Here is a 25214-nt window from a genome sequence, read left to right on the forward strand (position 1 = left end):
ATTACGAACCATCTTGTGCAAAAGCAAAGATAGAAGTGGCTGAGTTTTGCTTGAATTTCTATTTCTGTTTTAATTCCTTTTTAAAAATGTATATTTTCTGTAAATATTTCACAAGCAGAAAGCGTGAAGGATCCTAAGAAAGTGATTTGAAATGAAAAGTCTCTTTCTGGTTTTATATAGCCTGACAGATGGACACTACTGCACTGAGACTCTCTTCCTCTTCCATTTTTATGAATGACAGAAGGAAGATTTTATGTTTAAAAATAAGATATAAGGGCTGGAGAGATGGCTCAGCAGTTGCGAGCATTGACTGTTCTTCTGGAGGACCCAGCATCAATTCCCAGCACCCACATGGCAGCTCACAACTGTCTGTAACTCCAAAAATCTGACACCCACAGACATACAATACACATAACATAAAAATAAAGTATTTAAAAAAAAGATATAAAATGATAAGATAATAAGATACCAGGCAACAGATATTGGATTATATGAGGTTTTTGTTTGTTTGTTTGTTTGTTTTTTTGTTTTTCGAGACAGGGTCTCTCTGTGTAGCCTTGGCTGTCCTAGACTCGCTTTGTAGGCCAGGCTGGCCTCGAGCTCACAGCAATCCTCCTGCCTCTGCCTCCCGAGTGGGATTAAAGGCATGCGCCACCACGCCCGGCTATATGAGGTTTTTTATTAAGTGAGTATGGGGAGAGAAGGAAAGGGGGCAGGGAGGAGTACCCCAGAGAGAGAGAGAGAGAGAGAGAGAGAGAGAGAGAGAGAGAGAGGGAGGCGGGGAGAAAGGGAGTCAGGGAGTAAGACAGGGAGGGCGAGTTAGGTCTGTCCTTTTATACTGGGCAGAGCCACACCCTGTGGCATGTAGGCAGTGACATCACAGATAATCAGACTGAAGCAGAATCCTCACACTCCTCCCTTTTCTTTTAATTAAAATTGAGGAAGTCAGCTGGGTGTGGTGGCGCACGCCTTTAATCCCAGCACTCGGGAGGCAGAGGCAGGTGGATCGCTGTGAGTTCGAGTTCGAGGCCAGCCTGGTCTACAAAGTGAGTCCAGGATGGCCAAGGCTACACAGAGAAACCCTGTCTCGAAAAACCAAAAAAAAAAAAAAAAAAATTGAGGAAGTCCCAGCACTCAGGAGGCAGAGACAGGCGGATCACTGTGAGTTCAAGGCCAGCCTGGTCTATAAAGAGAGTCCAGGAGAGCCAGGACTACAAGAGAAACCCTGTCTCAAAAAACCAAAAAAAAAATAAAAAATAAAAAATAAAAAAAATAAAATTGAGGAACGATGGATTATTTTTATGTGAGGTAACTTAAAGTATATAAATGTAGGTTCATTGGGAGCAGCTTTTGCCTGCCATGTAAGGGGGAAGAGAGAAAAAAGCAAAAGCAACAAAATGTCCAGATTATACAGTGAAGGGGAAGGAAAAGCTCTTTCCTGGAAGGTCAGGGTGGAGGGCAGGCTATGTCAGCCACGTCCTGCAGCAGGTAGGGAGCGAGGAGTGCTGGGGGCACCTGGAGCTGTGTGTCCCGGGCCTGGAGCACAGCATTTCAGCAAATGGATAAGGGATAAAGGGCGAAGTTAAGGTCTTAACTACTTCCTGCTGACAGTAGGGCGGCGATAGGGGGTTTAAAGGCTGAAATGTTGGCCAGCTTCCAGAAGACCAGGCTGTTGATTTGCTGTCCAGGGTCTGAGAACATCTGCAGCTGGGGAGGGCAGTGCAGGTCCAGCTGACACCATCTGTGAGGTTGGACGGGAGCACCTGTGGGCAGCTGCTTTGACGATGTCCTGGATGTAGGAAGTCTGGCAGGATACTGGAACATATATGTGGGCAGAAAGCAAAGTTATTTAGGTTAGGGAGAAAATTCTCTTTACGTGTACATTTGAAACTCTTGGGAGAGCAAAAAGAAAAAAACTTGAAAATAAGGAAAGAGACAATGTTTGAAAATTTGGTGAGAACACAAATTTTATGTTTAATAATAAAAAATAAGGCAATAAGAGAATAAGATGTCAGGCAAAAGATATTAAATTACATGAGGTTTATTAAATGATCATGGGGAGAGAAGGAAAGGGGCGAGGGGTACCCCAGAGAGAGACAGAGGCAGTGGAGTTGGGAGGGGAGAGAGAGAGAGAGAGAGAGAGAGAGAGAGAGAGAGAAAGGGGTTAAGGAAGAGTGGTGAGGTGGAGGTGGGTTTGTCCTTATGGCAGGTAGGCAGTGCTGTCACAGGCAGGCAGACTGAAGTAGAATCTTAACAGAAATTATTTATCCACACACTTAGAATATGACAATAAAGGGCTGGAGAGATGGCTCAGAGGTTAAGAGCACTGACTGCTCTTCCAAAGATCATGAGTTCAATTCCCAGCAACCACATGTTGGCTCACAACCACCTATAATGAGATCTGTATACATAATAAATAAATAAATCTTTAAAAGAAAAGAATATGATAATAAAGAACCAGAGAGTTTTCAAATAAGAGACTGATTCCTGATTTTTGTTTTTTTGGGGTTTTTTTTTTTGAGGGGGTGGAGGGGTTGTCTCACTATGTATCACCAGCTGACCTCAAATTTAGGAAAATCTGACTGCCTCAATATGTATTTTTACTTTTGTTTTGTTTTGTTTTTCGAGACAGGGTTTCTCTGTGTAGCCTTGGCTGCCCTGGACTCACTTTGTAGACCAGGCTGGCCTCGAACTCACACAGGTCTGCCTGCCTCTTCCTCCCCAGTGCTGAGATTAAAGGTGTGCGCCACCACACCCAGCTCTGTATTTTCACTATTTATAACTTATTTGGGTGTGTGTGTCCCTGTGTGTGGGTCTGTGCACGTGAAGCAGGTACCTCTACAGACTAAGAAGCCATTGTTTGGCCCGGAGCTGGAGTCCAGGTGGTTGTGAGCTGTCTAACTCAGGGTCCTCTGGAAGAACAGCGAAGCCTCTTAAACCCGGCCTCTGACCCAAACGTGCTTGTTCTTTCCCCCCTATGATACTGGGGATCAAATCTGCTTTGCCCTTGAAGGACTATCCCACTAAGCTATATTGTCTGCTTTTATTTGCTTTCTCTTATACTAGACACGGTCTCACTCTGTGGCACAGGCTAGCCTTACACTTTGTATTTCCAGTCTCTGTTTCTTGAATATTAGGACTACAGGCACGTGCCACTCTGGCTCTCATGCGTTCACAATTGCTAAAATCTCACTCATAAGCTCAGAGGTAGAAAATCAGATTTTGAACATGGAGCCCTAGATGCTCAAAACCCAAAAAAGCCGGGCGTAGCGGCGCACTCCTGTAATCCCAGCACTCGGGAGGCTAAGGCAGGTGGATCATTGTGAGTTCAAGGCCAGCCTGGTCTACAAAGTGAGTCCAGGACAACCAAGGCTACACAGAGAAACCCTGTCTCAAAAAACAAAAAAACAAAAACAAAAACAAAACCCTCTGGTCCTTCTGTGTGTCACGTGGCAGCATCCTAAGAAGTCCTCCATACCCTCACAACCATTTGTGCTTTTCTATTGAAAGCCTCTGCTTGACCAGCATCTCCTTACTTAACTGTATTTTGTTTCTTCTTATTGATTTTTGCAAATGAACGTGCATGCATACATGTAGGAATGTTTTCAGACGTATGCACGTGTGTGTGTGTGTGTGTGTGTGTGTGTTTGTGTGTAGTTCTGAGGCTGACGTTGGGTGCTCATGTTCTTTTAACGGAACCAGGGTCTCTAGGTGGAGTCACCCTTTTCCTCATCTCTTTCTCCTGTGCACGAGAATTGCAGCGGGCCATCGCTTTCTTCTGGGCTTTCTAAGAACTTTTGTGTAGTGTATGGGTGTTTTGCCTGTGCGTATGCCTGTGCACCATGTGTTTGCTTGGTACCTTGGGAGGCCAGACATCCATCCTAGGGAGGGAAAATGCCAGCACTTGGGAGGCAGAGACAGGAAGATCTGTGAATTTGAAGCCTGCCTGGTCCGCATACTGAGTTGTGGTCCAATTAGGGCTACACATAGTAAAACATTGTCTCAAAAAAGAAGGAAGGGAGGAGGGAGAAGGAAGGAAGGAAAGGGGAAGAGAAAAAAAAAAACAAAAAAACGTTGGTAGGAACAGTCTTACAGCGGGGCCTCCTCTAGGACCCGGATGTAGGTGAAAACTACACTTCCCAGAGAGCATCACTCCCGCTCGGCGACTCTATAAATAGTCCATCCGGGTTCTTCGAGATGCTGTTTGGCGACTCGTCGCCATTCCCGGAGCAGCTCGGCCTCGGCCCAGAGGCGAGTGTCGGTCGCTGTGTCGGAGACCCCGGTCCCCGGCACCGAGACAGCCAGCTCTCTCTCCTGCCCCGCGGCGGGAGAGCGCGTCCGGCCGGCCGGCGGGGCTCGCGACCCTCCCGCGCCTCCCCTTCCCCCCGTAGCCTCCGCCCCGCCAGGCCCGGCCCGGACCTCCGAGCCCCGGCCTCCTCCTCCTCCTCTCCGGTCACCGCCGCCGCTGGGCCCCACAGCCCCACCTGTCGCTTCTCCTTCCATTTTGAGAAGCCGAGGAAGGAAACAAGGAAAAATGTCGCCATGAAGGCCGAGAACCGCTGCCGCCGCCGACCCCCGCCGGCCCTGAACGCCATGAGCCTGGGTCCCCGCCGCGCCCGCTCCGCTCCGACCGCCGCCGCCGCCGAGGCCCCCTTTGATGCCGCAGAGCTCCCCCAGCGCCGCCGCCACCGCCTCCGACATGGACAAGAACAGCGGCTCCAACAGCTCCTCCGCCTCCTCGGGCAGCGGCAAAGGGCAACAGCCGCCCCGCTCCGCCTCGGCGGGGCCGGCCGGCGAGTCTAAACCCAAGAGCGGTAAGGGCAGGCGCCGGTCGGGGTCTGCTGGGGTCACCTGGCGGGCGTGGGGTGGGGGTGACGGGGACAGGCGACCCTGCCTCCCCTTGTTGTCGTCTGACATCCAGTATTTACGATTGCGCTGAAGCGCGCTGCGTGGCTAATTTAGGCCCTTGCATTCATATTCAAAACAGCTGGCTGTAATAGGCGCCATTCCTAGCCCCGTTCCGAGATTTGGAAAGGGTTGTTGTTTTTTTTTTTAATATGGTCGTCCAGGTGACAGGTACCTCACAGCAGACCTGGTTTGTGTGACTCATCAGTCTGCGCTCTAAAACCATTGTATTTGTTTATTTATCATTTCATGTTGGATTAGCCTTGGGCAGCATTGAAGTTTAAATCAGAGAGGGTGGGTGAGGCCCGAGGATTTCACTTTGTTTTTTCAGCACAGAGAAAAACCTTCAAAATTTACTTGGTTTCTAGAGACTGAACCAGGTCCCACTCTGCCTTGAACTCCCAATGCCTGGCCCCCACCTTCCGTGCGCTGGCTTCTCAGTGTGCATCACCACCACTGTTCATTTCCTTTATTGTCTCTCCCTGCCCCGTATAGAAGGGCTTGGTGTCTGTACGTGTAAGTTGTAGGCAGTCGCTTGCTTTCTAACTACATGAACTGAGTGTACTTGATGTTTTCCTGTGGCTAGCAGACATGTGCTCGTCATAGGTGCCCGTCACTGCTATGCTACAGTAGGGAGTGACTGCAGGAGTCCTTGAGGCCTTGGCTAGCTGCGTCATATACTTACAGAACATCCCTTTTCTGGCTGTGTTTCTACAGCTGTCCCAACAATACAGCCAGAGGAGAGAGGATGTTTAGGGGCCAGGGGATGCCATATCGAAAGAACAGAGCTGGTGGTGTTGCTGCACACCTTTAATCCCGGCACCCAGGAGGCAGAGGCAGGCCAGGGTCTATAGAGTAAGTTCCAGGGCAGCCAGGGGTAAAACAGAGAAACCCTGTCCCTAAAACAAAACAAAACAAAAACAGAAAGAAAGAGAGGAGAAAGTAAACATGTAGAGACGAGAGGTCAGGGATGTGTAGACAAGCTGTGGGCCTGTCCGGGAACCCTGCTCTTGTTCCTCCCTCCTAAGCTGAAGGTTCTGCCATGGAGGTTACAGGAAGGTCAGGTATTATGAAGCAGTTATTTTGAGGTTGGTGGTGTGAAACACTGTGCTGACATTGTTCCTGTCATCCGGGATCAGAAGCTGGGGTTACTGGGTAATCTGACTTGAATGGCTCTGCCCCCTCACAGCTGGGGCTAAAGGTGTGTGCCAGCCACTCAGCCTGGTGTGGTGCTGGCCCTCAACACCACTACTCAACCCCAGAGCCGTCTCTTCAGTCTCCCGTGGCACAGCTGATATGTAGTAGGCTTTTCTACATAGCAGCTACTATAGAAATTTACATTTTCTTTTATTTTTTTTCCTCAACTCTTTCTTGTTTGCTTTGTTTTTGTTTTTCGAGGCAGTGTTTCTCTGTGTAGCCTTGGCTGTTTGGGACCTTGCTCTGTACACCAGGCTGGCCTTGAACTTCTTCTCAATTCTTAGGATTTTCTGAGAAGGTACAGTTGTTAGCTCTGTTCGATGTACGTGAATAAGTGAAGAGCTGATGTGGTGACAGGTAACTCACTGGCCCATGCTGAGTCCTCTCCTGCCCTCTCCTTCGTTACTCATGTCGGTAGCATCTGACGTGCTGCCAGGTGAGGTGTAACTAAGGCTGTATGTTGCTGCTCTGGTGATTTTGACTACTGTGGATGATGGGTAAGCACTGACGTTAATTACAGCTCGAACCAGCAGCAGAGATTTCCTGGCTGCTGGTCTGTCTAGGCTGTGGCAGCTGTTAGACCTAGACCTCGACACGCCGGTGATTTGGAGCATCTGTGAAAAGCTGTGACCTAATGTGAAGAGGGAGCAGGGTGGAGATGGAGGCAGGTCTGCTGTTACTTGGCAGAGACTTCTCCATCCGGGAAATAGGAAACAACTAAGGCACTGGATTAAATAAAGATTTAGGCCTCATGTTTGTGGATTTTGAAGTCTTCAGTTCCTGGTTTGGACCATGTGATTAGTAGTGTTCTGTCAGTTAGGGTTCTGTCTTGGCAGTTAGCTCTGGCTGGATGTCAGCCTCTCCTGAGGACCTTTACACAGGTAAGGATGTGGGGCCTTTTCTCTCCAGTTCCTTCAGCTCACTCCGTCGCCTCCACCCTCCCCAAGAGTCTTGCTTTTTAGTCCTGCTGGTCTCAGTACACAGAAGTTCTGCGACCTCTGGAAGGCCAGGAGTAAAGGTGTGAACTACCTTGCCTGACCTTTTCTTATTCTCTTAAGTCTACTGGGGCGCCTGGTCCTGGGCATTCCTTGTTTGTTTATTTTTATTTTATTTACTTTTTATTATTTTGGCTTTTGAGGCAGTATCTCTCTGTATAGCCTAGGACAACCTGAAACTCACTATGCAGACCAGGCTGGTCTTGAACTCACTCACAGAGATCCCCCTGCCTCTGCCTTTCAAGCTAGGATTAAAGTCATTTGCCTCTACACCTGGCTCCTCGTTTATTTAATTTTAAAGATTTAGGGAGAGGGGAGAGGTGAGCTCAGTGCCCTCAGAAGCCAGAAGAGGACATTATATTGCCTGGAGCTGGAGTTACAGATGATGGTGAGCTACCCAGTGTGGTTGCTTAGAAACAGAACTTGGGTCTTTTGGAAAAAGAGCATCAGGGACTCTTAACTGCTGAGCCATCTCTAGCCTCTTATATCATTGGTTTTGTAAAAATTTTCTTTTATTACAATGTATTCACATTACATCCAGATTGTAATCCCTTTGCTCTTACCCTCCTGTTCCCACCCTCCCTCCCTCTTCCGCTTTAATCCCCTCCCCTAGACCTCTGACAAGTGAGGTCCTCCTCCCCCACCATCTTAGCACAGCCAATCTGGATAGTCTGCATCCCCTCCCTCTGTGTGCCCACAGGGCCTCTCCCACCAAGGGGCAGTGACCAAATCGCGGGCACCAGAGTCCGTGTCAGAGACAGTGCCTGCTCCCCGCCCTGCTTCCCCGTGTGAAGAGTGAGCAGTCCATCTGAACAGGGGCTCTAGGTTCTCTGCTTGCAGTGCCCGTGGTGCATCAGTGTGTGCAGACCCCCCGGGTCCCGATCCACCAGCCCTGATAGTCTCTTTGTGGAGCCCCCATCAACCCCTGCCTGTCCTTCCATTCCCCAACTCTTTCATACAACCCAAGAAGCGCTTCTCAGAGCCCAGCTGCCAGTCCCAGTATCCTAAGCTAGGCAGGGACTTGACCACTGAGTTGTGTCTTCAGCTCCTGTTGAAGTTGTCTTTTGAGAGTTAACCAGGGTTAGTTTACACTTAGTTTGTAGCCACCCACTCAGGCCTTGAACTTGAGACCTCCTGTAGTCTCCTGAGTAGCTGAGATCACAGGCCTGTGCTGCCAGACCCAGCTTGCTTGCTTGGCCTCCCTTTCCCACCTTTCTTTCTTTTCTTTTCTTAATTTCTTAGACTTGGCTTTGCTGCATAGTTCAGGCTGGTGTGAACTTGCTGTGTGGCCCAGGCTGGCCTTGAACACTCATCTGTATCCTCTTGTCATTAACCTCCTGAGAACTCACTCTAATGCCAGACAGCATTCATAATTTTAAAACTCTGGAAGTGACCCTGATGTACAGCTGGAATTGGGGACCACCATTCTGAGGTTTAAAATTTGACCAGAAAGCAAAATAACAAATGAAAAAAATCATAAATTATATTTCTTCTAGGAACTTGATTGTTTTCCAAAATCTGGAGTTGGGTCCTCATGCCCTTCTGAGAGAGGAGGGTGGCTTCTCCCTGAGCTGGTCACCAGCATGTCCTGGCAAGTTGTCTACAGAGTAGCTCAGAAAAAGTGAATTTTATCTTTGGGCCCCAGGTAGGACAGTCCTCAGCTCTGCTGCCTGGGCCTTGAGATAAGAGGCAGCTCTCACTGCGATGCCCTTCAGACGTGAGGTATTTGGAAGAGAAGGGCCTGAAACCATAAATCCTTATGTGGTCAGTTGTTGTAATCCGATTTAGAAACAAGCAGGGCACTGTCCACCACAGCAGGTTTCTGTGTATTAGGAAACCATTTTCCTGGCAATGTGGTAATAAAAGTGAAGAAATAAAGTCTTGCTGAGCGCTACTTTATCTTAAATCTCTCAGTGTAGACTTTGGCTTCATCCAAGTCTATGCAAACCCTGAGGTGTGTCTTAAGTAGGACCCTCACGCCCTTTTTATGTGCTGGCGATGAAGCCTAGCGCCTTGTCTGTGCTACGCAAACACTGCCACCAAACTACACTTGATGGGGACGAGTGTCTCTTGGAAGTGGCAGTTAAGAGTCATGCTCTGTCAGCCTCAGATAGTGAGGTTTGGGGGTTATGGCTTTTTTCCTCTCCCTTTGTTTTTTTCTTTTTCCTTTTGCTGAGGGTGGAGAGAGGGCTCTGAGTTGAGCGCTGACTGCTCTTTTCGAGGACCCAGGTTCAGTGCCCAGCACCTCACATGTTAGTAACTCCAGTTCCAGGGCACCCATCACCCTCCTCAGGCCTCCACGGGCACCAGCGTCCGTGTGGTCTGCAGACAGGCTGGCTTTTGAGACAGTCTCGTGTAGCTCAGGTTGGTTTTGTTTCAGAGCTTTGTCCTCAAGTGCTGGGGTGACGGGTGCCACTACAGGTTGCTACCTGCTACCACTGGTGCTGTGCTTAAACCAGCTGTGCTAACTGAAGAGGGAGAAGAAGGCCATATGAGTGCTAGACTAGTGCCATCTGAAAACAGCGAACACAAAACAGAGTAGTGTGGACCGTGACATGTAAATTCATGAAGCACTCCATATTTATTTATTATTAAAAACAAACAAAGTTCTAGGCAGACTAAGTAGAGATGCTTGCAGAAAAGGCTCATTATCAATAGCTGAATTTTTTTTTGATAGCTGAATATTTTAAGTGTGTATGCTTGTGTGTATTTTGAGACAGTGTCATGCTCTAGCCCAGGCTGGCCTTGAACTTGTGATTCTGTTTCCCAAGTGTTGGAATTATAGGTTAGTGCTAGGATTAAGTGTGTGGCTACCATTCAGTTTTATGGTGTCCTGGGTATCAAACCCAACCTTTTTTTTTTTTTTTAAGATTATGTGTTTTTTTTGTGTTAGTTTTTTTGCGGGCATATGCTTATATGCAGCACATGTGTGTCTGGTGCCTGTGAAGTCAGAAGTAGTCTGCCCTGGAACTGGCTAGAGATGATTGTGATCTACTTGAAAGTACAAGGGCAGGAAGTACTTCAACTGCTGAGCCGTCCCACATATATGAGTGTTTTGTCTGTGCATATATGCACCATATGTGTACAGGTGCCTTCAGAGGCCAGAAGAGAGTATTGATTCCTTCGAACTAAGAATGTGGTGTGAGCCGGGCGTGGTGGTGCACGCTTTTAATCCCAGCACTCGGGAGGCAGAAGCAGGCGGATCGCTGTGAGTTCGAGGCCAGCCTGGTCTACAGAGTGAGTCCAGGACAGTCAAGGCTCCACAGAGAAACCCTGTCTTGAAGAACCAAAAAAAAAAAAAAAAAAACCCCAACAACAACAACAAAAAGAATGTGGTGTGAGCCACCGCATGTGGGCTAGGAAACTAACTTGAGTCCTCTGGAAGAACAGCAAGTGTTTTTAATTACTGAGCCACCTCTTCAGCCCTAAACCCAGGATTTTGTTCATGTAGATATGCCCTCAACCAACTGAGCCACGCCCCCAGCTCAATACCTATATATATTGTTTGTTTGCTTTTTGAAATGGGGTTTCTGTGTGTGGTCCTGCCTGTCCTAGAACTCATTCTGTAGACCAGGCTGGCCTCAAACTCACATGAATCTGCCTGCCTCTGCCTCCCGAGTGCAGTGCTGGGATTAAAGGCATGCACCATTACGCCCGGCTACCAGTTTGTATTTTAATAAAAACAATGAAGTTATATTTGGAGAGAGAAATCCAAGTAATGCTGGAATTTCTTTGTTGTTGTTGTTGTTGTTTGTTATGTTTTTCGAGAAACAGTGTCCCTCTGTGTAACCCTAGCTCTCCTGTACTGTCTTTGTAGACCAGACTGGTCTTGAACTCACAGAGATCCGCTTGCCTTTGCCTCCCGGGTGCTGCATCTAGTGCTTAATGTGGGTCTCATGCTTGCAGACCAAGCACTTTACACTCAACTGCGCTTCCCTGTGCTCCTTTTAAATATTTATATATACCCAAAACACTCATACACAGAAAATGAAAAAGTGATAGATCATTTAAAAAATACGGTTGAGCATATGTAGTATGCCAACCCAGGTTCTTTGTTAAATGTCATTAGTAATGCCAGATGGTGGTGGTCCACGCCTTTAATCGCAGCACTCGGGAGGCAGAGGCAGGATCTCTGTGAGCTCTAAGATTGCCAGGGCAACACCAAGAAACCTTGTCTGGAAAACAAAGAAAAACAAAAAATATTAGTAATTTGTGGATCCTAGCAACAAAGTTCCTGAAGCTTATCTTAGTATGAAAAGAATAACGGAGCCTGGCACAGCGCGCACACCTGTGATCCCAGCGCTTGGGAGGCAGAGGCAGGCGGATCATCGCTGTGAGTTCGAGGCCAGCCTGGTCTACAAAGAGTTCCAGAACAGCCAGAGCTATTACACAGAGAAACCCTGCCTCAAAAACTAAATAAGATAACCAAAAATCCAAATAAAACAAAGTAAAATCAGAAACCATTTGTTCTTGCATTGACCACAGTTTATTCCAGTTGCTGCTGTATTAGCAGGGATGTGGTGAACTTGATGTTCTCTTATATAATGCTCTAGGATACAAATAAGTCGTCATTCATTTCTACAAAGCAACTTCAAGATGTGTAAAGGGCTTTTTATGACGGTACTTCATAATCTAATTGTACTTTTAATAGTTGACCTGGCATAGACCCACTTATAAAAAAAAAATCTCCAGTACTATTATAGTAAGTTGGAAAAAAGATACTACTAAGTGTATTGGTTGTATTATCCTGTTAGCTCGTGGTAGGCAATTGTGTAGCCATTGTGTCTTTAATGACTTAGTAACATTTTTTAAAAAATTATTTTATGTGTGTGGGTGTTTGCCTGCGTTTATATGTGTGCATCACTTTTGAGCCTGGTGCCCACAGAGGTCAGAAGAGCACACGTACCCCTTGGGCCTGATGTTGCAGTCTAGCTAGCCAGCCTCTCCGCGCCCCCTGGTTCTAGGATCACAGGCAGTTGTCACACATGCCTAGCTTTTGCATGGGCTCTGGGGATCTAAGCCCCAGCTGTGCTTTGATTGGCAGCACTGACTATCAACTGAGTCATCCATCTCCTCAGTCCCTGGAGAGATGGTAAGACAATCTGGTACCAAGCCCGATGACTGAGCTTACTTTTTTCCAGAACTTGCCCAGTGGCAGGAGAGAACCAAACCACAGGTTGTCCCTCTACACGCGTGCCATGGCTCCTGCACGTAAACACTTAAACGCATGCAAAATAAATAGCATGTCATAATTTAACACAGGATCTAACTCTTAACTGAAGCTGGTCTAGAATTCAATATCTAGCCCAGGCTGGCCTTGAACTTTTAGATGTTCCTTTTGCCTGAGCCTCTCAAGTGCTGGGTCTATAGGTATGAGCCACCTGCTTTGCTAAAGACTAGAGATAAATGAATCTGCTCATATAGGAAGAAAGTGATATTTTGTAACTTGAGCTGATCTGATATTCTCCTAGGCCTCAGCTTTTGTTCTGTCAATTTTGTAGTTTCCATTATAGCATGCTGATACTGAATTTTTTTTTTTTTGACAGTGTCTCCTGCCTTGGCTGTCCTGTAATTTACTGTAGACCATGTCTGACTCAAGATTTCACCTTACCTCTGCCTCCTGAGTGCTAGGATTAAAGGCGTGTGACCCCATGCCTGAGCTTGTTTGTGTGGCTGTGGAATATGTCTGTTAAAGCCTGGGCCATCCCTCTGTGGTGTCCTGTACAGGCTGTACACTAGAGTAAGCTCAAGGCCGGGCCTCTTCTTCCTGGCTGGCTTCCAGATCATACACATCCCTTTAGCACAGAGTGGCTGTTCTGAAACCAGACAAAGCCATACTTTACTATGGTTGGTTTTCCTCAAAGCACTAGTGCTCTGGACTAAGCTTAGCTTTTTTTTTTAGAGGTTGCGGAAAGGCCCATGTCCCCTTTAGTAAGTGCAACTGTGCTGGGAGATAGGAATTGGCCATGTGTGTGGAAAAACGTAAAACTTACGCCTTTTATTTCTTTTGCTTTCAGATGGAAAGAACTCAAATGGGTCCAAGCGTTACAGTCGCAAGCGTGAACCTTCCTACCCCAAAAATGACAACTTTAGCAACCAGTCCCGGCGCTCCAATTCACAGAAAAGCAAAACTTTTAACAAGATGCCTCCTCAGAGGGGCGGTGGCAGCAGCAAACCCTTTAGCTCTTCTTCTAATGGTGGAAGACGAGATGAGGTATGGGGCCTGAGGACGCCTTTGCAGAGGGAAGGAGCGGGGCGAGCAGGACCCAGGCTGATCTGAGCAGCTGGGGTGAACCAGACCCAGAACCTTGCCCCTTCCCTCCCCTAGGGGCCGTGGGAGCCCTTGGGACGAGACTGCACTGTCTTGTTCACCTTGCAGAGTGAAGTGCTGGGGTCTTAGCCTCCGATGCTGTCCTTACGACTCCTCAGGTGTGTGTTTGAGTAAAGAGTCTTGAGGTGCTTGCTGGATTTAGGAAGAAGCAGCGCAGGTTCTCACCAAGAAAAGACTAGTCCAGTATCCTGTTGTTGGACTGTCCGTGCTGGGCAGCCATTGCAGAACAAGGCAGGTGCAGTACATGGCCTCATGAAAGGATCACTCATTCTCCTGTGGCACCAGGAATGCTCTAAGTGCAGCATTCCACAGAAAACTCACTGCCTTTGTCTCTTGGACTGCTTCTCTAGTCTGGTGTGTGAGTGACCAGTGTGTTACACACCTGGGGGTAGGTAAGTGCTTGTTGGATTAAACAGTGTAGATGGGGAGAGAAGGGAAAACCCCAGGTTGAGCCACTGTGTTAGCCTTCTGAGTGCTGAGAACAGTGCTTTGTGCCATGCGCCAAGCCGCAGAGGTAGATTTTGTGAGAGAGAGAGTGAAGCAAGGGAAGGCACATAGCGTAGGCGACACCAGATCCGTAGGTGATCGCTGTGGAGAGTTGTGAAGAGGTCAGAGTCAAGGACTGATTTCTGAATGGGGAAGAGGCGCCAGTGGAGAGGGACAAAGAGCTGGGAGCCCATGAGAGACTGTTGTCACTTTGCTCAACTGCTGCTGCTGGGTTGAGTAAGAGGACAAGAAAATATGAAGGCTGGCCAAAGGTCATTAGCCTTGAGTCATTTTGGTGGAATGGTGACAAAAATGTGGTTGGTGGCAAGGGAGGATGGGAAGACAGCACGTCTGTAATCCCAGCATTCGGGAGGCAGAGGCAGGCGGATCGCTGTGAGTTCGAGGCCAGCCTGGTCTACAAAATGAGTCCAGGACAGCCAAGGCTACACAGAGAAACCCTGTCTCAAAACAACAACCAAAAAAAACCGTTTAAAAAGTTACAAAAAAGGTTTGAGGTTAGGGACAGGGAAACTACAGTATATCTCTCTCCTAATAAGGTGGTTAATAAGAGGGAGAAAATGATTGAAAGGGAGTGGTGAGCACGGTGCCCTTGACTGATCTGTGGAAGAAGCAACAGGGGTGGCAGGTACAAGCTTCGCTGACTGAGCACAGTGACCAGAGGGCTTGGCGGCAGGCGCTGTCCTCCCCTCGTGGTGCTTATTTTCTCAGAAGGTGGCCTGCGGCAGTGGGTGTGGGAGCTTGAAGGATGACGGTTGTCTGGGAGGCTAGGATGAGTGCAGTGACGCGTGACTGCTAGAGTGTGGGGGGTGCTTGATTGAGACTTCTCTGTGGGATTCTGTGCTTTACATTACTGCTCTGGAGCTTCTAGGGATGGTGGGTGGGGAAGTTTTGTTGTTTAAATTTAGTAGATGACCCATAGGAACTCAGCCAGATAAGAAATTTGGGAGATTGGACCATTCATTGGAGGGGTGACGTGGGGTAGAGGTAAAGGATAGTTGCAATTAAGTAGGTGCGGAAGCACATGCCTCTAATTCTACAGCGTCCAGAGACAGAGACAGTGGAGACAGTGGAGCTCTGTGAGTTAGAGCTCTACAGTGTGAGTTCCAAGCCAGTCAGGCTACACAGTGAGAGCCTGCCTCAAACACAGCTAGCCAACCCCACAAACAAGAATTGTGGTGAAGGGCTGGAGAGCTGGCTCAGAGGTTAAGAGCACTGGCTGCTCTTCCAAAGGTCCTGGGTTCAATTCCCAGCAACCACATGGTGGCTCACAACCATCTAGAATGTGATCTGGTGCCCTCTTCTGGTGTGCAGGTGAACATGCAGGCAGAACAAGTAACAAATAAATCTTAAACAAAAACCCCAAGAATTGTGGTGAACACAGAGATTTCCTGGCTAGAGTGATGCCCAGGTGTGACAGTGAAGGAGATGTTTGCCAACAATGTGGTCTAAGCTGGCTCAAGGCCATCATCCCCTATACAGTAAGGCAATGTCTCAGACCCAACTCCCCTGTACCCCCCAAAAAAACCCTCAGCCATGTGGTTTATTTATATTTTATTATTGTCATCTTCTTTCACATTTTAAAAAAAAATTTCTGTGTGTGAGTGTTTTGCCTGTATGGACATCTGTGCACTATTTGAGCCAACTGCCAGAAAAGTCCAGAAGAAGGTGGAAGGTGTCAGATCCTCTGGAACTGCTGGAAGGTGCTATGTTACAGCTAGAAATTGAACCCTGATCTCTCTGCAAGAGAGCATCTAATTCTGTGGCCTTGACTAGCTTAGAAACTTTGTAGAGCCGGAGGCTGGCTTTGAACTTGAGTCTGCCTGCCTCGGCCTACACAGTACTGGGATGCAAGGCAGGTGCTAGTCACCTGGCAGTTATTTTCTTTAGCATTTCTAGGGATCAAACCCAGGGTCTTGTTCATGCTAGTCAGTGTTCCACCACAAGCTGTGTTGTGCCCCCAGCTTCAGCAGCATGATCTTGATATTTCCGGTTGTCACATTAGAAAAACAAGCTGATGGGTACAGTAACATATGCCTGTGGTCCAGCTACTCAGGAGGCCGAGGCAGAGAGACCACCTGACCCCGGCCAGTGTGGGTCTTTGAGAACCTGTCTAAACACAGTAAAGATTAATGATGGTATGCTTAGCCCAATATATCTACATTTTAACTTGAAATGTATCTGCTGTCACATTTCACATGGTCATAGCCGTGTGATCTCAGGTGACACAGTGGGTGTCTGAAACAAGTGGGAACATGCTAACAGGAAGAGCAGGCATCTCCAAGGAGAGCTGAGAGAGGCCGGTGCACAGGCACTGCGAAGATATTAGGAATTGAGAGTGTCTCCAAGTGGGCCAGCTAGATTACGACATAAATACGGAATTTAAGAGATTTCGTTTATCTGTATGTGAGGGCTTTCTACATGTTTCTGTGTGTATCAGAAGGTGTCAGACCCCCAGGAACTGAGTGTTGTGAACCACCATGTGGGTGCTGGGAACCAGGGTCCTCTGGAAGAGTAACGGGTCCTCTTGACCACTGAGCCTTTTCTCCAGCCCCTGGGGATTTTTCTTTGTTTTTAAAATAGTTTTTGGTTTATATCTGAGTGTTTTTGTTTTGTTTTGGGTTTTTTGTTTGTTTGTTTGTTTTTCGAGACAGGGTCTCTCTGTGTAGTCTTGACTGTCCTGGACTGGCTTTGTAGACCAGGCTGGCCTCGAACTCAGAAATCCGCCTGCCTCTGCCTCCTGAGTGTTGGGATTAAAGGTGTGCACCATCACACCTGGCTCCTGAGTCTTTCAATTTTTCTTTCTTTCCTTTTTTCCTGAGTGTGTTTCTTACATGTCTATATGTGTTACCACATTTGTGCCTGAAGCTCAGTGAGGTGAGAAGAGGAGGGTGTTGGATCCCCTGGAACTGGATCCAGTGGGTGGTTGTTAACCACTGTGTGGGTGCTGGGAGCCAACCGACGTCTATTGCAGAAGCCCTCGGTGCCCCTCGTGCTGTGCTGTCTGCTCTCCAGCCCCTGGAGACGGGGTCTGAAGACTTCAGATTCCTAGATGTAGGTTTGGTACTTGGGAGAAAGATCATTGTCTAGTCATGTGCCAAAGCTGGCTTGTCTGTTTCCTGGAAGTCACTGGAACTCAGGCTTCACCTCCTAAATGTTGTGATCACAGGTGTGAGCCACCACAGCTGGCAGCTGTATTTGTTTTGAAAGAATTTCTCAGGCTGCATATTTATATTTAACAAAAAGTCCTTCCACTTTTGGGGGTTTTCTTTGTGTGTGTGTGTGTGTGTGTGTGTGTGTGTGTGTGTGTGTGTGTGTGTATGTATGTGGTTTTTTGTTTGTTCGTTTGTTTGTTTTGTTGGTTGGTTGGGTTTTTTTTTTTTTTTTTTTTTTTTTTTTTTTTTTTTTTTCGAGACAGAATCTCTGTGTTGCCTTGGATGTCCTGGACTCACTTTGTAGACCTGGCTGACTTTGAACTCACATCGATCCACCTGCCTCTGCCTCCCAAGTGCTGGGATTAAAGGTGTGCGCCACCAGGCCCGGCCTTGGTTGGGTTTTTTTGAGACAAGGTTTCACTGTGTAATAGCCCTGGCTGTCTTGGAACTCTGCAGACCAGGCTAACTTCAAACTCAGAGATCCTCCTGCCTCTGCCTCCCAAGTGCCACAGCCACCACCTCCACCCTGTCACTGTTATTTTTTGTATTCCTTGAATTGGGTTTTGTTTTTTGTTTCTCAAGTGCTAACATTGCAGGAATAAGCCAGTCTTGAAATCCTTCAGCTTATATATGGATGTGCAGCTTATTAAAAAACCTATAAATTTGACTGTACAGTAAAAGTGTTATATTGGCCTTTATTAGAGCTACTTTTTTTTTCTAAAAGAAATAATGAGCTTTTTTTGTTTTTTTTATAAAGACTTATTTATGTGTGAGTGCTCTATCTGCATATACACCTGCAGGCCAGAAGAGGGCACCAGATCACATTATAGATGGTTGTGAACCACCATGTGGTTGCTGGGAATTGAACTCAGGACCTCTAGAAGAGCAGTCAGTGCTCTTAACCTCTGAGCCATCTCTCCAGCCCAATAATAAGGTTTTTAAAAAGCTTAAACAAGACCTTTCATCCCAGCACTTGGGAAACAGAGTCAAGCATGTCTCTTGAGTTGGAAGGACAGCCTGGTCTACAGAGGGAGGTCTAAGGACAGCCAGGCCTGCACAGAGAGACCCTGTCTCCAGACACACAGAGAATGGGGTGCTGAGAGGTACAGCTCAGTTAGGTAACATAGCTAAGTAGCCAGAGTGTGACGGGGAGCTGGAGAGAGGGTGAGCATAAGGACTTGTCTGTGGAGCGCTCTCCACAGATGTGCTTAGCAGATTGTTATTTCAGGCCGTGAGCAGCCCAGTGAGCGGTGAGGGGACGGGAGCTGCAGGTAGGCCTTGCACCCGCCTGCTGTGTGCACGTTATTTGTACCATTTCAGTGCAGGGTTGTTGAGACTCAAGCAATCTGGACGTGGTTTCCTGCCCCCCTTCTCAGCTGTGAATACATGGATTAGGGTTATTTTTTGTTCAGCGGTTTCCTTCATGTTCTAAGTCTTTCAGTTGTTATTAACTGTGAATAATCAAGTCTTAGACGGGGTCTTGTGGCAGGATCCAGTTAGCAGCTGCCGCCTGGTACTTCTGAACGGCTACTCTTCTCACTGTGCTGCCAGGACGAACCCCAGTTACAGCATGAGGCTGTGTGAGGTGGAGAGACGGTTCAGCAGCGGGGACACGTGTCCTTACAGACACCATCACCTACACAGGGCAGCCCACATCCCCTGCTCAGTAGGACTTGTACTCATCTGTGTGCCATGGACACCCCCGCTCATTGCTGTGTGTGCTACATGGGTGCGCGCGCGCGCACACACACACACACACACACACACACACACACTCACACACACACACTCACACACTCACACAGGTCTCTCTGCCTTCCAGTGTTGGGATTAAGAGTGTGTGCCATCACTACCAGCAAAATTTTCTTTAAGTCTTAAGAGAAGGGGTGGGGTTGGAAATTGTGGGGCTGTGGGTGTGGGTTTGATGTGCCTCAGTCATGAGACGAGGCATGGTCCTAAACACCAATGCGGGAAGGTGGCACCATGGCAAGGCTGAGTCAGCAAGTTCCTCCTGGTGCTTCTGGGTGACTAGAGAAGGTGTGGGGCTTGGGAAGCTGTTGCCACGCAGCAGAGCAGAATGGACAGTGTATGGGGGGCCAGAGGCATTTTCTTTCCTCTCTTCACGTCCTTATACATCTTAGCATGTGAGCAGTGTTTCAGGGTTTCCAGCCGTGTGGAAGGCAGGCTTGTGCTGATTTCTGCTCTGAATTGGTAAATATTTTGATCTGAAGTGTTGTCATTGTAGGTAGCAGAGGCTCAGCGGGCAGAGTTCAGCCCTGCCCAGTTCTCTGGCCCTAAGAAGATCAACCTCAACCACTTGTTAAATTTCACCTTTGAACCGCGTGGCCAGACGGGTCACTTTGAGGGCAGTGGACACGGCAGCTGGGGAAAGAGAAACAAGTGGGGACATAAGCCTTTTAATAAGGAACTGTTTCTACAGGCCAAGTGAGTATTTCCACTCCTAGGGCAAAAATGAAATGAAACTTGTTTGCATAGTTAAAATGCTGGAAGAACACTTCCTCTAAACTATTATGGGGGAGAAACACAAAGGAGTTGACATTGTTTCTTTTCCCTGTCATCTTTTCTGAGTGAATATTCTCAGTACAAGAGAACATCGTGCTTGGTGTGGGCTGGGAATGCTGTGTGAGTCCTCAGGTGTAAGGTCGGACCTTGGTATAGAGCAAAGCACCACTGTATACTTTAATGGGGACTACTCTCAAGTGATGACAACAGCGGTCTCCTGCTTTGACGATGAGCCGGGTTCATAGGGTTCAAGAGTTGAGGGAGGAAGTCTCGGTCTGGGTTAATTTTAGTTCAAGGGAGAACATACAGGGAACTTGGCTGAGCTTGGAAACAGAAGAAATAGTTCATGGATTTGGGCGTCTGCCCAATGCGACTGGACTCCTTGCAGAGCCTGGGCGCAGAGCTGCCCAATCCTGGCTGCCATGGCTGCTCCTGGCCGCCGTCTGAACTCTGAGGCAGGGGTTCCTGCTGAGGTGCTAGTGATTCTGACGTCTGCTCTCCCTGTCTCCTGTGCTGCTAGCTGCCAATTTGTGGTGTCTGAAGACCAAGACTACACAGCTCATTTTGCTGATCCTGACACCTTAGTCAACTGGGACTTTGTGGAACAAGTGGTGAGTAGCTCGGCCAGACTTTAGAAGTCATTAGCAGGAGGGAGCGTAAGAAAGGCTGCTGTGGGGCTGGAGAGATGGCTCAGTGGATAATAGCACTGGCTGCTCTTCCAGAGGTCCTGAGTTCAAGTCCCAGCAACCACATGGTGGCTCACAACCATCTGTAATGTGATCTGATCATACTGTATACATAATGAACAAATCTGTTGAAAAAAAAGAAAGGCTGCTGTGACATGGCAGCTGTCGGCTCGGTAAACTCTGGCTATGCTTTTTGTCTGGCCTTGTGGCACACATTCTCCCTTTTCTACAATAAGGACCTAGAGGTTGTAACCAGGCCTCTGTTAGAGGGACCATGGCTGCCCTACCACCAGGCTCAGCTCAGTTACATGGACATTTCTTGATTGGCAGCTGCTTGTCCTACACAATTAGTATCAAATTATCAGGTGGGTGCATTTTGTGCAAAGCCACTGCTGCATTTGTTCCTGCTGAGGTTAGGAATTTAGTGTCTTCTGCTGGTCCTGATAGGGTGTGTGATGTCGTTACTTTCAAAATAACAAGCACTCTCTCTATGTTACTTTATTTTGACAAATTTGGGCTCCTGTTAACCTTAAAAATTTATACAGTCATCTGGGTATGGCATAGAATACCTTATCAGAAAAACAAAAACAAAAAACCCCACAGTAGTTAAAAAATAGGCAAACAGAGCAGGGAGTGGTGTCACATACCTTTAATCCCAGCACTTGGGAAACAGAAGCAGGTGGATTTCTGTGAGTTCAAGGCCAGCCTGGTCTACAAAGAAAGTTTCAGAACGGCCAGGACTACGCAGAGAAACCCTAATGTCTTGAGTATTCTGTTAGAAGTTATCAGTAAATTAAATCTGCACCTCTATGCCTTCTGATGTGTATATACATATATATTATAATTGTGTACATGGAATCATGTGATTGAAGTAATTTTTCCCTGTATTGTAGAGCCTCCAGGTGTCTGGTAACTGTCCTGTGGATTGCCCATGATTGTGGCTTTATTTTTCTTTTCTTTTCTTTTTCTTTTTTTTTTTTTTAAAGATTTATTTATTTATTTATTATGTATACAGTGCTCTGCCTGCATATATACCTGCAGGCCAGAAGAGGGCATCAGATCACATTATATAGATGGTTGTGAGCCACCATGTGGTTGTTGGGAATTGAACTCAGGACCTCTGGAAGAGCAGTCAATGCTCTTAACCTCTGAGCCATCTCTCCAGCCCGGCTTTATTTTTCTTTTGTGGGTTTTGTGGTTTTTTTTGTTTTCTAGACAGGGTTTCTCTGTGTAACTCTGGCTGTCCTTGGCTCGCTTTGTAGACCAAGCTGGCCTCGAACTCACAGAGATCTACCTGCCTCTGCCTCCCCAGTGCTGGGATTAAAGGCTTGTACCACCACACCCGGCTGGTTATTGTGACTTTCTTAATTAAGCTTAATGTGTGTTCATCCTTACATCTGTATTTTTGTTGTTGTTGTTATTTTTTGGTTTTTCGAGAGAGGGTTTCTCTGTGTAGCCCTGGCTGTCTGGAACTCCCTCTGTAGACAAGGCTGGCCTTGAACTCACAGAGTTCTGACTGTCTCTACCTTCCGAGTGCTGGGATTAAAGGCGTGTGCCACCATGCTCTGCTTGTTAGACAGTTTTATATAAAGAAATGATGGGATGAAGAGAGGCATTTCACTTTCTCAGCTCTACCTGGTCAATTCTGAAAGCAGTGATGTATGGTTTCCTTGTGTTTCAGCGCATCTGTAGCCATGAAGTGCCATCTTGCCCAATATGCCTCTACCCGCCTACTGCAGCCAAGATAACCCGCTGTGGGCACATTTTCTGCTGGGCATGCATCTTACACTATCTTTCACTCAGTGAGAAAACCTGGAGCAAATGTCCCATCTGCTACAGCTCAGTGCATAAGAAGGATCTCAAGAGTGTTGTTGCCACAGAGTCACGCCAGTATGTGGTGGGTGACACCATCACCATGCAACTGATGAAGAGAGAGAAAGGAGTGTTGGTGGCCTTGCCTAAGTCCAAGTGGATGAATGTCGACCATCCTATCCATCTAGGAGGTGAGCATGAGTATTCTGGAGGGTGCACAGCTCTTAAAGAACAGTGCGTGCATCTTGGTAATACAGCACAGGGCACCTAAGTCTGTAGGTTCAACTCCAGCACTGGTGACAAAGCAGAAATACAAGGGAGTTGCTGACCATGGCACTACATGTAATCCCAGCATCTGGGAGGCTGGGGCAAGAGGATCAGAAGGTCACCATGGCTACATAACAAGTTGGAGTCAACCTGAGTTTCATGGGACCTTGTCTCACAAAACCAAAGTATTGGGGAAAGAAGTAAACGCCCTGCCCCGCCCCCCACCCCATAGCGCTGCTTCTTCAGTTCACTTTGGGATTGGATATGCTAGATTGACATCCGTTGTTAGGGTTTCTGTTTTGTTTTGAGACAGGGTTGCCCTGTGTAGACCTGACTGTCCTGGAAGCCGTTTTGTAGACCAGGCTGGCCTCAAACTCACAGAGATCTGTCTACCTTTCCTCCCAAGTGCTGGGATTAAAGACATGTGCCACCATGCCGAGCTACCCCTCTCCCCACTTTTTTTTTTTAATAAGAATATAAAATGGATGTACAATACAATGCTTGCTCCTGTTGCCACTTCCTCATTCTTAGAAAACCATTTTCCTAAGCATTTCTTTATGGTTAGACCTACAAACTGGTTAACATTATGTGATGGAGTGTTGTAATTAGTAAATGGTAGACTGTGACTTCTTTTTTCTGCTTTCTTAGGCTTCTTGAGTTAACCTAGTTTAAGGTAATTATTATGTTTCTAGAAGGTTATACTGTTGCTTCACCACATTTGCTTGGGCAGAAAAAGTATGTGTGAGACAATATGTGTGTACTCCTCTGAGTAAGCTGACTATGGCCCCTGCCTTCCCGTAGATGAGCAGCACAGCCAGTACTCCAAGCTGCTGCTGGCCTCTAAGGAGCAGGTGCTGCACCGAGTAGTTCTGGAAGAGAGAGGAGCGCTGGAGCAGCAGCTGGCTGAGGAGAAGCACACTCCTGAGTCCTGCTTCATTGAGGCCGCCATCCAGGAGGTCAAGGTAAGGACCCTAGGGCCAGGGCGTGGCTGGAGGGCCACCCAGGTGGTAATAGGAGAGAGGGGTGGATGGCTTAGAGAGCTAACAGTCACGCTCAGAATGAGTGTCTGACTTGCTGAGCTGTATTCTCCATTGGTAAGCAAGGCCGTTTTTCGTTTGTTTAATTTTTATTTTTATTTTTTAATTTTTTTGGTTTTTCCAGACAGGGTTTTGCTGTGTAGCCTTGGCTGTCCTGGGCTCTCTTTGTAGACCAGGCTGGCCTTGAACTCCCAGCGATCTGCCTGCCTCTGTGTCCTCAGTGCTGGGATTAAAGACATGCGCCACCCAGCTGTTTGTTTTTGTTTTTGTTTTGCTTGTGTAGAAAAAATACTAAGTCTAGTTTTTGAGGTGTTCTGAGAGACATTGTAGGGAGAATATCATTTTTTCCACCAGGCTTCAGCAATACTTGAAGATTTTGAAGTAGAATTTGCCACGGAAGGAACTGAGTCGCTCCTGCTGTGTCCTCTGCAGCAGGGCTCTGAAGCTTAAGCTATGAGAAGCACTGCTGTCCTTCACAATGCCTTTGTCTCTGCTCTTTTCCTTGGTGGCCTTAGATCCGGGAAGAGGCTCTGTCCGGAGTAGCTGGAGGCGGAGCGGAGGTTCCTGGTGTGGTGGCAGCTCTGGAACAACTGGTGCTGATGGCTCCTTTGCCCAAGGAGGCTGTCTGCACACCCCGGAAGGTGAGTGCGCCCGAGCCCGCTGTGAGCACTGCTGTGAGGAAGACATGGTGACATGGCTGTCCTCCTGTGACTGGATGCGCCAGCCTTTCCAGGGGTGGGCTGTGCTCCTGTGACTGGATGCGCCAGCCTTTCCAGGGGTGGTGGTGAACAGGAGCATCACTTCACAAGACATCAGTGCTGTCTGTTGACCCTGGCTTTGTTCCAGCAGGGTGTGCTCGAGTATCTGTCTGCTTTTGATGAAGAAACGGCACAAGTCTGTTCTCTGGACTCCCCTCGTCCTCTCGCTCTCCCTTTGGTAGAAGAAGAGGAAGCAGTGTCTGAGCCAGAGCCTGAGGGGTTGCCAGGAGCTTGTGAGGACTCAGAGGTAGCAGACGACAGCCTTGGGGAGGGGCCTGTTGGTACTGGGTTGAGCCAGCAGGACCCCACCACTAAGGCGGGCTTCACGCAGCTGAGCAGCTCTCCTTGTTACTACTTCTACCAAGGTGAGGCCCTGGGGGAGGGGGGCTGGGGTGCCTCAGAGGTGTGTGAAGGGGATGGGTGGCCCACAGTTTGAACAGGGCGGGGCAGCTCACTGCTCTCCAGCAGTGAGCCGGAGTGGCAGGCCTGGTTGGGAGAGAGAGGTCCATGCTGAAGGGTGATAGAGCTCTTGTCTTTAGCGGAGGACGGACAGCACATGTTCCTGCACCCCGTCAATGTGCGCTGCCTTGTGCGGGAGTATGGCAGCCTGGAGCAGAGCCCAGAGAAGATCTCAGCAACCGTGGTAGAGATTGCTGGGTACTCCATGTCTGAGGTGAGGCTTTCACGGAGGAGAAGAGCAGGCTCTCCCTGATTGAGGCCTCAGTAAGGCCAAAGCCTTCGGCTCCCTAGTGTGCTTCTTGTGGTTCTTCTGTTTCTTGGTTGGGCTTGGAGGCGGCGTCTCTCTTATGCAGCCCTGGCTGGCCTGGAACTTGCTGTGGAGACCAGGCTGAGCCCTCAAGCACAGACCTACCTATCTCTGCCTCCCAAGTGCTGGGGTTAAAGGTGTGCAACCGCCACACTTGACTGGCTTTTTGGTTTTGTTTTTTGTTTTTTTTTAGATACTCTCTCATGCAACCTAGGAGATTGTGTGTGTGTGTGTGTAGCCAAGGATGCCTGAATCCTGCCTCCACCTTAAAAGTGCTC

At 48.0% G+C, this 25214-nt stretch overlaps 1 protein-coding gene and 1 long non-coding RNA gene across 5 annotated transcripts in view; one reads left to right on the plus strand and one right to left on the minus strand.

Moving 5' to 3' along the window:
• Positions 1-664: 664 nt before the first annotated feature.
• Positions 665-4215, minus strand: LOC311586241. Its single transcript, XR_014775490.1, has 2 exons — positions 4094-4215; positions 665-1815 (listed from the first exon to the last, which is right to left on the minus strand). It is a non-coding gene; the product is annotated as an uncharacterized lncRNA (long non-coding RNA).
• A 298-nt stretch (positions 4216-4513) lies between these two features.
• The window catches only part of RNF10 (ring finger protein 10), a 30407-nt gene continuing 9706 nt past the window's right edge, over positions 4514-25214 (plus strand). For 2 of the 4 annotated variants that reach the window (XM_084762175.1, XM_084762177.1), the window contains exons 1-9: positions 4514-4814; positions 13115-13311; positions 19333-19532; positions 20131-20221; positions 21978-22299; positions 23177-23337; positions 23928-24053; positions 24259-24535; positions 24710-24843. In XM_084762175.1, the coding sequence (XP_084618301.1) occupies positions 4658-4814; positions 13115-13311; positions 19333-19532; positions 20131-20221; positions 21978-22299; positions 23177-23337; positions 23928-24053; positions 24259-24535; positions 24710-24843 (1665 nt within the window). In that variant the 5' untranslated portion in view covers positions 4514-4657. The remainder of the gene's footprint in view (positions 4815-13114; positions 13312-19332; positions 19533-20130; positions 20222-21977; positions 22300-23176; positions 23338-23927; positions 24054-24258; positions 24536-24709; positions 24844-25214) is intronic. The other 2 variants (XM_084762176.1, XM_084762178.1) reach the window with 1 other exon arrangement.

The sequence above is a fragment of the Acomys minous genome (assembly GCF_964271855.1).
Source record: "Acomys minous genome assembly, chromosome: 16".
Taxonomy (NCBI): domain Eukaryota; kingdom Metazoa; phylum Chordata; class Mammalia; order Rodentia; family Muridae; genus Acomys; species Acomys minous.